This window comes from Neomonachus schauinslandi, chromosome 13, assembly GCF_002201575.2.
Source record: "Neomonachus schauinslandi chromosome 13, ASM220157v2, whole genome shotgun sequence".
NCBI classification, from domain to species: domain Eukaryota; kingdom Metazoa; phylum Chordata; class Mammalia; order Carnivora; family Phocidae; genus Neomonachus; species Neomonachus schauinslandi.
The window spans coordinates 86,507,836-86,520,676 of record NC_058415.1 but is presented as its reverse complement, the minus strand read 5'-3'; the positions used below and the strand labels follow the sequence as shown (position 1 = coordinate 86,520,676).

General features: G+C 49.7%; 1 protein-coding gene across 10 annotated transcripts in view; it reads right to left on the bottom strand.

The window, feature by feature from the left end:
• Positions 1-12,841, bottom strand: part of SPTAN1 (spectrin alpha, non-erythrocytic 1) — a 62,791-nt gene that overhangs the window by 17,985 nt on the left and 31,965 nt on the right. For 7 of the 10 annotated variants that reach the window (XM_021691668.1, XM_044920671.1, XM_044920673.1 and 4 more), the window contains 14 exons: positions 11,575-11,773; positions 9,998-10,102; positions 9,561-9,584; positions 8,993-9,028; positions 7,234-7,281; positions 5,979-6,070; positions 5,553-5,697; positions 5,285-5,466; positions 3,287-3,386; positions 2,910-3,107; positions 2,664-2,810; positions 1,846-1,949; positions 1,579-1,741; positions 1,182-1,196 (listed from right to left, as the gene is read on the bottom strand). In XM_021691668.1, the coding sequence (XP_021547343.1) occupies positions 1,182-1,196; positions 1,579-1,741; positions 1,846-1,949; positions 2,664-2,810; positions 2,910-3,107; positions 3,287-3,386; positions 5,285-5,466; positions 5,553-5,697; positions 5,979-6,070; positions 7,234-7,281; positions 8,993-9,028; positions 9,561-9,584; positions 9,998-10,102; positions 11,575-11,773 (1,558 nt within the window). The remainder of the gene's footprint in view (positions 1-1,181; positions 1,197-1,578; positions 1,742-1,845; positions 1,950-2,663; positions 2,811-2,909; positions 3,108-3,286; positions 3,387-5,284; positions 5,467-5,552; positions 5,698-5,978; positions 6,071-7,233; positions 7,282-8,992; positions 9,029-9,560; positions 9,585-9,997; positions 10,103-11,574; positions 11,774-12,841) is intronic. The other 3 variants (XM_021691666.1, XM_021691667.1, XM_021691671.1) reach the window with 1 other exon arrangement.

The window sequence follows — 12,841 nt, the reverse complement described above, 5'->3', positions numbered from 1 at the left end:
GCGCATCTACGGCTTCCTCAGACCTTGACTTGGCTGCCTTCTCATTTGGTAGCTGTCATTAACCAAAACTCACAGATGCTGTCAAAATCCAAGCTTGACTACAAGTAGGAAATGATTTTTGCTAGGGAAAGAGAGGGCTGGGAGAGTGCCAGGCTCCTGACACTAGGGCGGAAGGGGATTTTAAGAATCCACAAAGAAACAGAGTTAGGTACGGGAAACACCGGGAGAGACAGTGCAAGGACACAGCTGTGGCACAATTCTGGGTGAGAAAGGCAGGGTCTCGCAGGACAGTATTTGGGCGAAAAAGAACTAAGAGGGAAAAAAAGCAAAACAGTTCGGTTGGGGAAGGATTCTGCATCAAATGTTTCATTTCAGGGGCAGCAACTGTCAGAGGACGGAGCCGCCCAGCTGGTGGAGCGCGGCGCTCACATCGGGCGTCCCCCCCTCCGTGTTCCACTGCCCAAGTCTGAGCAGGGTCTCAAATACCCACATATCCTGACCTAAGTCCAGTCCCCCGCTCCTGTTTCTTGCTCTGATCACTCTTTGGTTCAGCCCCACCTATTTTGTTTCTTCATCTCTTCCATCCATTTAAAGCACCATCTAAGCTACATTTTCACTGGAGAGTCCCCTTCGCTACCCCTTGAGTAATAACGTCCCCTTTTTTCCTTAACCTCTCACCCGTCGTTCCTGTCAGATTTGGAAACAGACCATCTGCTTCTCTGGAGCAACTTAACTGTCCCTCTCCAGGGACCAGCACCTCTGGATGGCAGCCTGGGTGCGTCATCAGACTCTCATGCCACGCCAGACTCCTTGTCCTCGGCCACTGAGAACTGTGAGCACAAATCCACACTCCAGAAAAAGCTGATTATTTCATTTTTTAAAAGAAGTGCCTCTGAAAAGACAGCAGCTAACTACTGCCCCCAAATCAAACATCATCCAGAGCTTGCCTGAGTGACACATAAGGAGAAGGGAGGGGGCGCAGGGCCGCAGGCTAATTACGACAGAGAAAGCCACATCCCACAGGGACACTTGAATGGTGTGTGATGGGTCATTAGAAATGAGAAACACGGGTGAGGAGACACCAGCTGACCGCATGAGGCCACAACAAGGATCTATGCAGAGGAAACACAAACACTGGGAGCGCATTTAACTAAAACTCTTTAAGAAAATTAGAAACTTACCAGCAGCTTGGAAAGCTACAAAAATAGATTAAAATAACAAGAGTTCAGTATACTGAGGTGAATGCACATATCAGCTCCTAAACAGCAGCTCATTCTGCTGTCATACTTCCCCTGGGAAGCTCAGCATCGGGGTAGAGCCGCTAGAGGGGACTCTACAGGCTTTTCTAGCAGACACGGCTTCCACGGACACAAGTGAGGAAAGCACTTTCTCACGTCGGATCATTTAGTGACATTTTTCCACAGGTTCAGCTTCTTAATTTTCGCTGGATTCAGCATGGACACAAGGAAGTGGTTCTCTAGGTAAAGCCCCCACCCCCCTTAAAGATGCCTTCTTTCCCAAAACCTACCCCGTAACCGAGGTCGCCTCGGAGACGAGCAGCCCCTAGGCTCAGCTCACCTGGATGTTGGTGGGGTCCTTGTACGACTCATCGCTCGCAGTCTGTAATTTCTCACTGATCCAGGCCTCGATTTCATCCACGTCCCGGCTGAACTGCTGGAGGGTCTGTGATTCTCCCAGCTTCGACCTCTTCTCAATCATCTGGGCTTTCAGGCGTCGCCACCTGAGAAAGTGAAATGGAGCCTGAGCGAGAACCTCCCTGAGAACAAGACTAGCCAGGGCTCCCGCACAGGGCCGTGAGCGCGCTCAGCACCACCCGGAACCCACCTGTCCAGAACCTCGTTGCGCCGGCTGCAGATGTCGCCCTTAGCATAGTGGCCGGCGGCGACGAGCTGGTCAGCAAAGGACTGCAGGGCCGCAATCTTCTCCTCCTGCCGGCAAACAAAGGTGTGAGGCCGAGGTGGGCGGGAGGGTCCAGCCCTGCCTGGACAGCAGGTCTTGTGAAGAGAGTGGTTATTCTGAGTGGCTGGGGACTAGCCGGTGGAGGGATCAGAATACACTGACACTTTAGAAGCGGGAGAGCAGAAGGCCAGAAGAAAGCTTGATTTCGACCATTAGGAGGGTAGAGTTTAACTCAAGAAGACTCCAGGTCACACTGGGGACGGGTTATGACACTAGGAGTTGTCACACACAAAATCAAGCTGATTGTGGAAAGAGTGTCAGATTTTCAACAAAATGGGTTATAAATCAAAGAGGTGTGCCCATCTTCCCGAGTTGTTCGTGTTCACACACTCTTTCCTTACCAACACGTTTATGTTTCTGCTTTGACAATACATTTTTTCTGTGAGGCATCTTCGTTACTAAAACCTCAGAATTATCAGAATTTAGAAGTTTTAAAAAGCATTCATGTCCGTATCATTTTTCCCAATCCACACAGGTACTTGATGCGGGTGTGAAGGGGACCGTTCTTCCTTCGTGTGGTCAACAGCAAGTCTATTCATTTCAGGGAGCGGCCAAAGCTTGGTTAAGCATGTTAGGGACGAGTTTTTATTCTCATTGTTGAGACAGAAAGGAGAAGCAGCCCACAAATAGAGCCATCCATCTGGACAAATTTACATGGAGACCTGAAGGTAAAACGGCCTCACCTGGACGTTGATGGCTTTGTCGAAGTCCTCATGTTTTTTGATCAAAGCCTCCACGCTGTCCAGTGAGTCTCCTTTGTCCTCAGTATTCAAGAAGGCCTCCCGGGCAGCCATCCAGTTTTCAGCTTGCTCACAGTCCCGATGAAACAGCTAAAGAAAGGGAGGCAGGTGAGAAGATGGGGACGCTGGCCACGAAACTGCCGGTCAGAAAGCCTGTGGCAAATGGGCAGCGATGTCCCGCACACGCACCTGCAGTTCGAGGCACTGATCCAACATCATCCTGCGCTGAGCCCAGGCCTTCTCCAGACCCGCGCGCTCCCGATCCAAAATATCTAGTTTCTCCTTGACCTCTGGGCTGGCGTAGTGCCCATGAGCCAGCAGCTGCTGCCCAAACTGCTCAAAGGCCTGGAAAGTGCCAGCCCTGGCATCGATTTCTGTCCGGTGCTCCTGCCAAGAGGAGGGATGGGGTTAGGTTAACTGGCACTAGATGCCCACTGTTGTGTCAACCACCGACTCGTGGCGAGGGTGCTGCTGGTGATGCTGGTGCTGGTGGGGGGGGGAGCCAAGGTCCTCCCAGCCCAGCAGCGCAACCCCCCTTCTGCTGCCCAGCAGACGGATCTACCTACCTGGTGCCGTTCCAGCAAAGCTTCAGCTCCGGTGACATCCTTGGCTAGCTCGTCTGAGGAGACCAACCCTCGTATCCCATTGATCCAAGACATGAGGTCCCTGGCAACCAGACACAGAGGAACAGCTATTACATGACCTGGCAAGTAGGCTTTCTGCCCAGGAAAAGAGAACTGCACAATTCTTGTCTCAGAAGATTATTTGGGGTCAACTAGTTACTCTACTAACTAGTTAATCTACTGAATGGTTAACTAGTTATAATCTACATCTCTGGGCAAAATATTTCAAAGCCCCTTGTTCATCCTATTGAGATGTTAAAAAAAATTAAAAACGACAACAAAAAACCAAGCATTCCTCAGAAGACAATGAACTAAGTTTGATACTAAGATCTTCTGACTCTAAAGAACAGTATATGACTGGGTGGCTCAGTTGTTAAGCATCTGCCTTCGGCTCAGGTCATGATCCCAGGGTCCTGAGATTGAGCCCCACATCTGGCTCCCTGCTCCGCGGGAAGCCTGCTTCTCCCTCTTCCTGCCTGCTTCTCCCTCTCCCACTCCCCCTGCTTGTGTTCCCTCTCTCACTGTCTCTGTCAAATAAATAAAATCTTAAAAAAAAAAAAAGAAGAATAGCAGGTTTTAACACAAACAATAACTGTGTTTAGGTTTTGCACAGTTTTGCATAGCTTCGGAGGAAACCACTTTTCTTTGAACTCACAGCAGTCCTAGGCCTATGCGTGCGCTGAACCTTGCTTCTTACTGAGGTCTGCATGTAAGGGCACAAAAATCACCGTGTAAAGTCACAGGTGCCATGCTTCCTTTGATAAAATACACCCGGAATAGGCAAATCCACAGAGATGGAATGCAGACTCGATGAGGAGTGGGGAAGAGGAGTGACTCCTCATGGGGCTCGGGGTGTGAAAAGTTTCAAAACTACAGAGAGCCGCGAGCTGTAGGACACTGCAAGCAAGTACACTAATTCCCAATGAACTGCACGCTTAAAGATATGTAACTGTTACGTTACTTGATCTTTACTTTAAAAAAAAAAAAAGGAAAACCAAAAAACCAAAAACCCCAACTGGGGCCTCCTACTAGAGGCCTGGGAAGGGGGAGAGCATCACCTGCCTAGTCCCATCCCCGAAGAGGAAATGCCTGCATAACACACACACATACGTGCGTACCCATGTGTGCACACACGTGTGAAACCCTTGTTCGACAGCACAAAGGTGGGCCACAAAGAAACCCCTGTCCTGAATGCATGCCAGGGACCAAGTTCCAAATCATCCGCCGGTGGTGTGCCACGTAGCCTTAAAAAAGACTGAGGTCCCAGGTCATGGGACATTCAGGGCGACAACTGGCCTGGACTCTTCAAAACTATCAATGTCGTGAAAGACGAGACACAGAGGGCGGAGGGGTAAGGAGACAAGGCTACCACGCAACAGGAATTCTCAACTGGATCCTGGACCAAAAAACAAACCCGGACTAGTGAAGACACACTGGAGACAACTGGGAGAAATGGAACCGGGACTAGGTACAATACTGCTGTGCTGGCCCCTCAGACGTGGGGGTGGAGAGCGGAAATGCAGGGCACACGGGAAGCACAGGCCCAAATACTTAGAGGTGAAGGGCCACGTGTCTGCCAAGGACAGACAGGTGGGTCGGCAACGTGGAAGTGTGTGCTTAGAGGTAAAGCCAACTGGTGGCTACCGGCGAAGGGTGTCATGTGGGTTCACTGTTTCGTCCTTTCTAGTTTTCTATAGCTGCGAAATTCTAACTAAAACAGGTTTGTGGAAGAGACTAAAGTACATCTCTGGCAAGTGAGAGATACGTCTAAGGAAGAAACCGAATGCCATCTGGCGGGAAGTGGGGGAGATGGCGTGCACATGGACAGGGAAGCAGAGACTTATTCTTGACTTGCTGGCATTAGGTAGCCGGAGGATTTTACATCCATCAGAGGTGACCTTCCCAACGAGAATGACCCACGATGGCTTCTGGGTTTCGTACCGGAAATCACTGAGGAAGCGCTGCAGGTCGTGGGAGTCGCCCAGTTTGGCCTTGCGCTGGTCTGCGCGCTTCCCCAGGCTGCTCCATGCCTGGTCCAACTCCGTGCACTTTTCCTGCAGGTCCTCGGCCGACTCGGGGTGGGACTGGATCAGGCGCTCGGCTGTCTCCCCCAGAGAGTTGACCTACGGGAGCAAGGTGGCAAGAGAGCAAGTTAAGGGGGTTGCGCTCTGCCCGGGGCCAAAATGTCCATGGCACTGCCACCTCTCACCTTGTCGCCAAGAGCTGCGAGATCCCTCTCAAAGCCCTCGTGCTTGCGCTGCAGGGCTTGGACACTGGCCAGATCGTGGCCGTAATTGTCTGTGTTGAGAGCCTGATTCTTCTCTTCAATCCACTCTTTGGTTTCATCAGCATCTCTACAGAGAGACACACAGGCGGTTAAGGACGGCTGGGCACAGCTGCCCTGAGTCCAGGACAAGCACGGCAAACGTGTCTAGTGGGCACTGTACGTCTGTCAGCAGCGAGCACCAAAAGCTCTAAGAAGCAGAAGAACACTCACTCACTCACTCTACGGAGCAATCTACCCCATTACACATACGGTCCCAGATGCGGGCGCACAAGTATCAACCAGATCTGAGTCAGCACGTTTAGGGGCCGCCAAGGTCAATCCCGCCCCCAGCCCCGAGATGCCCCGCACCTGTGGAACCTCTGCACTTCGTGGGCGCTGCCCAAGAGCTGGCTCCGCTCCTCGGCCAGCTGCTGTAGGGACCGCCAACGCTCGTTCAGCTCCTGCAGGACGACAGTGGTCAGCTCGGCCGCACCCCCTTCTGTTGTGCCCATGCCAGACCGGGCAAGGGGCAAGGAACCAAAGCTGGCACTGAGCCTGTAAGGAAAGGCTGGAGCACAATTTCCTGTCTCCAGCCTTCCTAGCTGAATAAATTAGTATAGACACGACAGCAAAAGTCCAGAAGGTGAGGACCTCGCCATAGTTAACCACATCAGACGGCCTGAACGCTCCATGAATATCTGACCTGGAATCACCCCGAAAGCTGCAGAGACATGCAGCCGACTTATCCTCACTCTCAACTCCTAGCCTGGTGCCTCCCATGGAGCAACTGTTTCATAAATAACTACTGTGTGGGGGGCGTCTGCCTTCGGCTCAGGTCATGATCTCAGGGTTCTGGCATTGGCCTGCCTCAGGCTGCCTGCTCAGTGGCTGCTTCTCCCTCTCCCTCCCTTACTCACTCTCTCTCTTTCTCAAATAAATGGATAAAAATCTTTTTTTTAAAGATTTTATTTATTTATTTGAGAGAGAGAATGAGAGACAGAGAGCACGAGAGGGAGGAGGATCAGAGGGAGAAGCAGACTCCCCGCCGAGCAGGGAGCCCGACGCAGGACTTGATCCCGGGACTCCAGGATCGTGACCTGAGCCAAAGGCAGTCGCCCAACCAGCTAAGCCACCCAGGCGCCCTAAATGGATAAAAATCTTAAAATAAATAAATAAATAACTACCGTGTGGATAAATCCCAGAGCCTACTACCCTGAGCCCTGAGCACAGCTGCATCCCAGGCCACGGAAAGCCAAGCAGGGCCTTGTGCTTGAGGAGACAAAACACTGTGGGGGCCAGAAAGAGGCCAAACCTCTCCTGCAAGGAGGCGAGAGAGGCATTCCCCGCCTTCTGGGCCCTACACTTCTTGCAGCTCCTGGCCCTACTAGAAGTGAAGGGAAGGCTAACTTTACCGCTAAGACCTGTGAGTTCTTGACCAGGAAAGGCAAGCTCGCCACCCTGCCACGGGAGAAGAGCGGACACTTTCCCCGGAAACCCTCGGGCCCAGGACAGTGACAAGTGCAACAGCTCGCGCGACTACTTAGCACAAGGGCTCGGCTACAGTCAGGAGAAGGAAAACAGTGAGGGAGACCGGGAGACGAGGGGGCTGGCCACAGTTTCTTACCTTGATAGAATTAAAGGTGGCCACGGTGTGAACCATCAGACGAGCAGACTATGTAGGGGAGGAAAGCAGAAGAGCAACACTAATCAAGTGTCTGCCAATTAAGAGACAATTCCGAGGAGCAAGTGCCGTTCATTAGGTCCCAATTATCAACCAGAATTATCTTAAGAGGACACGGTCAAAATTTTGAGCAGAGCCACAAATAAAGGATTAACAGTGGAAGGGCACAAAGCACCCAAGTGCACAATTTAATTAAGTTCACTAGATGAAGAGTCAAGAAAGCGGTGACAACCACAATTAAAACAGCGGGCTGTGGGGGGGCGCCCAGCTGGCTCCATCGGTAGAGCATGTGACTCTTGATTTCAGGGTCGTGAGTTCGAGCCCCACATTGAGTGTAGTGATTGCTTAAAAATAAAATCTTAAACACACACACAAAAACCCCCAGCTGGCTGACAGAAAACAGAGCTCAAAAACTTCAGTGTCTTCTTGTTCATACTACAGAACAGTCCAGAAAACACCCAATTTAACAAATGCTGGCAACTGAGACTGTTTGAATAAATATACCAAGAACTTCGTATCTCTCCTTGGCTCCCGGGCTGCTCTTCTTTTTAACAGTGTCCCCCCTGAACTAAGGGCAACAGCCTTACCAGATTGGGGGGGAAAAAAAACCAACACAAAGACCAGTGAATTAGCTTTCTTCTCATCAAGGTACAAATCAGACGTTCCTTGGGATCGCAGAGCCCACCCAGTTTTACGTGAAAGAAACCCCACATTACAATGCCCATAATCTTCAAATATGTTAAGAAAATCGGGCCAAGCTGGGATGTGGGGAAGTCGGGCTCATCGGTGCTCCTGTGACACGCCCAGGTGACACTTTCAACCAGTGTAGGTGTGTACAGGGCTCAAAGAGTAGACACCTTTGTCTTCAACCCGTTTCAGAAATGAAAAAACAAAAAAACAAAACCCTGTATTTATTTATTTAGTGGTACTGGTATTTATAAAGCTACCTGAAGTATACTTCTGAAAACATACTTGTTACCAGAAAAATCCTGCCAGGAGGTTAGACAGGTAAGGATGTTGCCCACTCACACCACCAATGATCATATATTGCTTGTAAGAACAATTCAGATTGAGAACAAGGGAGAAAGCTGAATCAAAGGGAAAAGGCATACTCCCCCCAATGTGAAGTCTCTTTAATGAGGAGAATCATCCGGGCCAGGAGGGGTGAGGAGGCCAGAAGCAACGGACCCTAGCCAAGCACCCTCCCTGTGTCTGTTTGGAATAGTGTCTGTTGTAGTAGGTACATCTCTTTTTGTTCCTCCTCCTGCATCTCTCTGCAGGATCTGGTGTCTTTGAAGAAGCATTTCTTAGGCCACCAGGGAAAGTGGCTAGGCAGAGGTCATTTTCTTCTCCCTGTCCTGTCCTTCGGGACTGCAAACCCATGGGTGCGACCACACCTAACAATGCAGGCCACCTGTGCAAGCTTTATTCTGGAAGCGCCGTGGGTATTAAATGCCATCTAACCCAACTCGTTCTGAGCACTTGCAGGGAAACACCTTGCTTCTCTATGTTAAGGACTGCATTTTAAGACACGACAGAGTCAAAGGATAGAATGCCAGGGTCAAAAAGAAACCAGCCCAAACAACTCCAGAAATGACCAGACTCCAAACAAACCCGAATCCTCAGAAACACCAGAAAAACACATAAAATATGTTTGTTCCTGAAAACCTTTGGAAATAATAATTGGCAAAGGAATTCCTACCTTCCACGGGGACGCAGTCTTGGAATCAGTTTCATCCTGTTCAGAGGAGGAGGCAGAGTTTACGCAGCCATGCGGTGCAAAACAACGCAGCCCCCACCCTCTCCCGTCCATGGTAGGGGGTCCCCAGAGCCATCAGCCAGACTGGCGTTTCCCTGAGATCTACAACTGATTGCTGGCTCAGAGCACACAAGGCTGCTTGAGGGAAGTGAAGCCAACAAACAGGAGAGGAAAATTCTAGTTTTTTATGGAGTGGACCAAAATGAAAAGAATTGGGAAATTTAGTAAGAAAACCACCAACTTGTGTCTCTGTCCTACTCATCGGATTCTTGGAAGAAAGATAACAAACGTAAACAATTGCTGTGGAAAAAGTTTTAGAAAACTGAAGAGAGAACATTTTTTTTTTTTTTTTGTCTTCTGGAGAATGGCAAACCCAAACCTATTTCTGCTATTATTTCTTTTCCACAGATTTTTGCCAACAAAGGGCATCTCTGAGGTTTGGGGACAGAAATCCTTACGAGGCTCGTGACTTTATATTCTTCCCACGACCTACTCCTCCTCACGGACTCACCTTGGGCATCATGCCATACACCTCCTACAAGGAGAGAGGGAAACGAGTTTCATTATTAGAGCAAACACACAGCTCTCTGGGACACTCGTTACTGTCAAACCCAGACACGGAGACAAAATTACAATAGACGAATTGGCCGGAAGAACTTCTTAAAAGTCTAACAGACCCAGTGTTTATATGTAAAACCTTTTACTTATTTAAGAAATGGGTGCGTTTAACTACTAATTAAGGACCATGTAAACAGTAAACAACTTCCACAATATGAAATGGGCACGTGGAGAAGACAGGAGGTAAATGAAATGGTGACGGAGAGCACCTGACCACACCCTGGCCCCGCCTCTGCGCTCGGGACACCGTGTTGGGCTCAGAAGGACACAGGAAGGAGCCCGGTTGCTTCCTGCCGGTCACGCGGCCTCAGCCAAGCCCCGGATACTTGCCTGCTGCTGTACAGCCTGCACCTCGTCGGCCATCAGACCTTCAGACTCCAGGTCTTCAGCCACCTTGTTGATGTCCTTCAGCCGTGACTCATTGGCCTTCAGATCCTTCAAAGCAAAAGCCATAACAACTAAGACTCTGAGAGTAAATCGGAGGAGGAGGCGGGCAAAAGAGGTTCACAAACGATGGTTTGAACCTATTCATTTCTGTTCACTAGGCATCCTATGAACTAGTTTTTCTATTCCATGGCAGTCACCTCCATCAGGACATCCTGACCGTGGCTATCAAGGAAGCAAGGAGATAACAGGCACTGTCTGACAACAGTCTGTCTCAAATTCACTTAATTAACCGTGGTTCATAAACCATTATTCTGTCGGGATGGAAATTTGCTTTCATCTTTCTTTGGAGGAATGTGTTTTCAAAATGTGCTGAAATTCTAATGCCAGCTCCTGTGGGAAAATAGCCCCTCACCCACATTAACTGGTTATAAAACTCTTAAAGTGGAAACAATAAACAAGATGTGGTTTGGGGCACCTGGGTGGCTCAGTCGTTAGGCGTCTGCCTTCGGCTCAGGTCATGATCCCAGGGTCGTGGGATCGAGCCCCGCATCGGGCTCCCTGCTCAGTGGGGAGCCTGCTTTTCCCTCTCCCACTCCCCCTGCTTGTGTTTCTGCTCTCGCTGTGTCTGTCAAATAAATAAAATCTTTAAAAAAAAAAACAAAAAACAAAAAAAACAAGATGTGGTTTATGCACGCAATGGAATTCTACTCAGCCATAACAAGTTGTGGAGTCCTGAAACCCACGAGGACAAGAATGAACCGGGAAAAACATTACGCTCCGTGAAAGCAGTCAGTGGTAAAAAGTCACATAATACGGGATTCCATTTGTAAGAAATGTCCAGAATATGTCAATCTGGGGACAAAAAGCTGACTGAGTGCTGCCAAGGGCCGGGGGTCCCAGGGGAGGATACTCTAGTGGGTGTGCAGCTTCCTTGTGACGTGGGAAATGTTTCGGGAACCAGAGAGGTTAGTGGTTGTGTGGTGCCGTGTTGTGCTCAATGCTTCTGAACCGCACGCATTAAAACGCTTAACTGTATATTATGTCAATTTTAGCCCAATTAAAAAAAATACTTGAACACAATTTTGTATTTTAAGTTAGAAAGTTCTTAAAACAAAAGGCGCCTGGGTGGTTCAGTTGTTAAGCGTCTGCCTTCGGCTCAGGTCGTGATCCCAGGGTCCTGGGATCGAGCCCTACATCGGGCTCCCTGCTCGGCGGGGAGCCTGCTTCTCCCTCTCCCACTCCCCCTGCTTATGTTCCCTCCCTCACTGTGTCTCTCTCTGTCAAATAAATAAAATTTTTTAAAAAAAAAAAGTTCTTAAAACAAGAAAACTGCCTGTATTTCCTTGAAGCTAAACTGGTAAAAAAAAAAAAAAAAAAGTTCCAATTCACACCATTGAGAAATGGCTCCTCAGTGGGTGGAACACAATCTGTACCGTGTTTGTTCTAGTAAACTACAGTCACGAGTCCAGAGATCCAAGTCTTTGAGCCACTTTTCAGCTCAGACGCAAGACCTCTCATACCTTCTGGAAGTCATCGAACTTCTTCTGCAGCACCTCGACCTGCTCCAGGTCGGCGCCCACCTCCTCGCTGGTCAGGGCCGCCTCCTTCTCGTTGATCCACTGCTGCAGCTCGTTCGCCTCACGGAACAACATGAACCGCTTACAGCTCTTCTCCAACATGCCCTTGCGCTTCTCGCCCAGCTCCAGCAAAGAGTGATACCTGAGGTAATTGAAGAGGGTGACAAGAGGGGACGGGCAGGCATTTAGCTTCCTACAGAAGCTAACCTAAGGGCAAACCACCGGTGTCTCTGAGATGTGGGTCCAAGGCCATGAGTGTGTCATGATGGTGCCCAAGTGACAAGGTGTCAGAACACAGATGAAGATGAAGCTCCTACGGGTCCGCTCTACGGCCTCGGGGATAAGTACACACTTGCTGTTCGCCACTGGGTGGCTCGGACAGCCGGGCACACTCATCCCCGGGCCCATTTTGCACTTAGAACATCACAACCACAAATGACTGGAACCAAGCATCTAGCACAGGAACACGGGGTTCATGCGAGCACAGCTGAGACGAGATGAGTGCGCTGAGCACAATGCAGACAGAGGTCCTGCTCCACTCTCGTAACTCCCTGACTACCCCAGGTGGTGGGGGAAGGCATGCCCATCTTACAACAGCCTTGTACAGGGCGTTAGCCTCTCTGAAGGGTAGGGGAGTGATACATTGACTTCTCAGAAAGTTTTAGCAACTTCAGAAGGAAAATCAGGTCGAATACAGAATACATGCACCACTTCAGTAGTTGGAAGATTTTTTAAGAAGATTCAAAGAATATTCATGCTCTTACGAGCTAAAATACAAAAGACTGAACTACTTATACTATCTTTGGAGATGTGAACATGACGAACTTAATAAAACTAAGTTGAAGACTAAAAAAAATCCACCATCACCATCAAATCTAAGCTTCTCAGAGTGAGATAAAAAAAGCAACGAGGTACCAAGACTCAAAGCACTTTAAAGGGAGGAATTTCGTTTCCTTCCTACTGAGGAACACTACGTACCCCGCCTTCAGGTTCGCTGCCGAGAGTGGCTGGCCCACCACCAAAGCCAACAGAGGGGGGACCAGCAACACTCTGAACACACAGTTGCACAGAGAAGCAACCCAGGAGACAAGCGGCCGACTGACACGGTGCCACCGAAACCTCTTCCCTGGTGAAGCTGCCGCATAGCGGCACAGTCCCCCCCACCTCGTCTTTCTGGATGAACAAGTGCCTTGCAGAGAAGCGGCAGAGG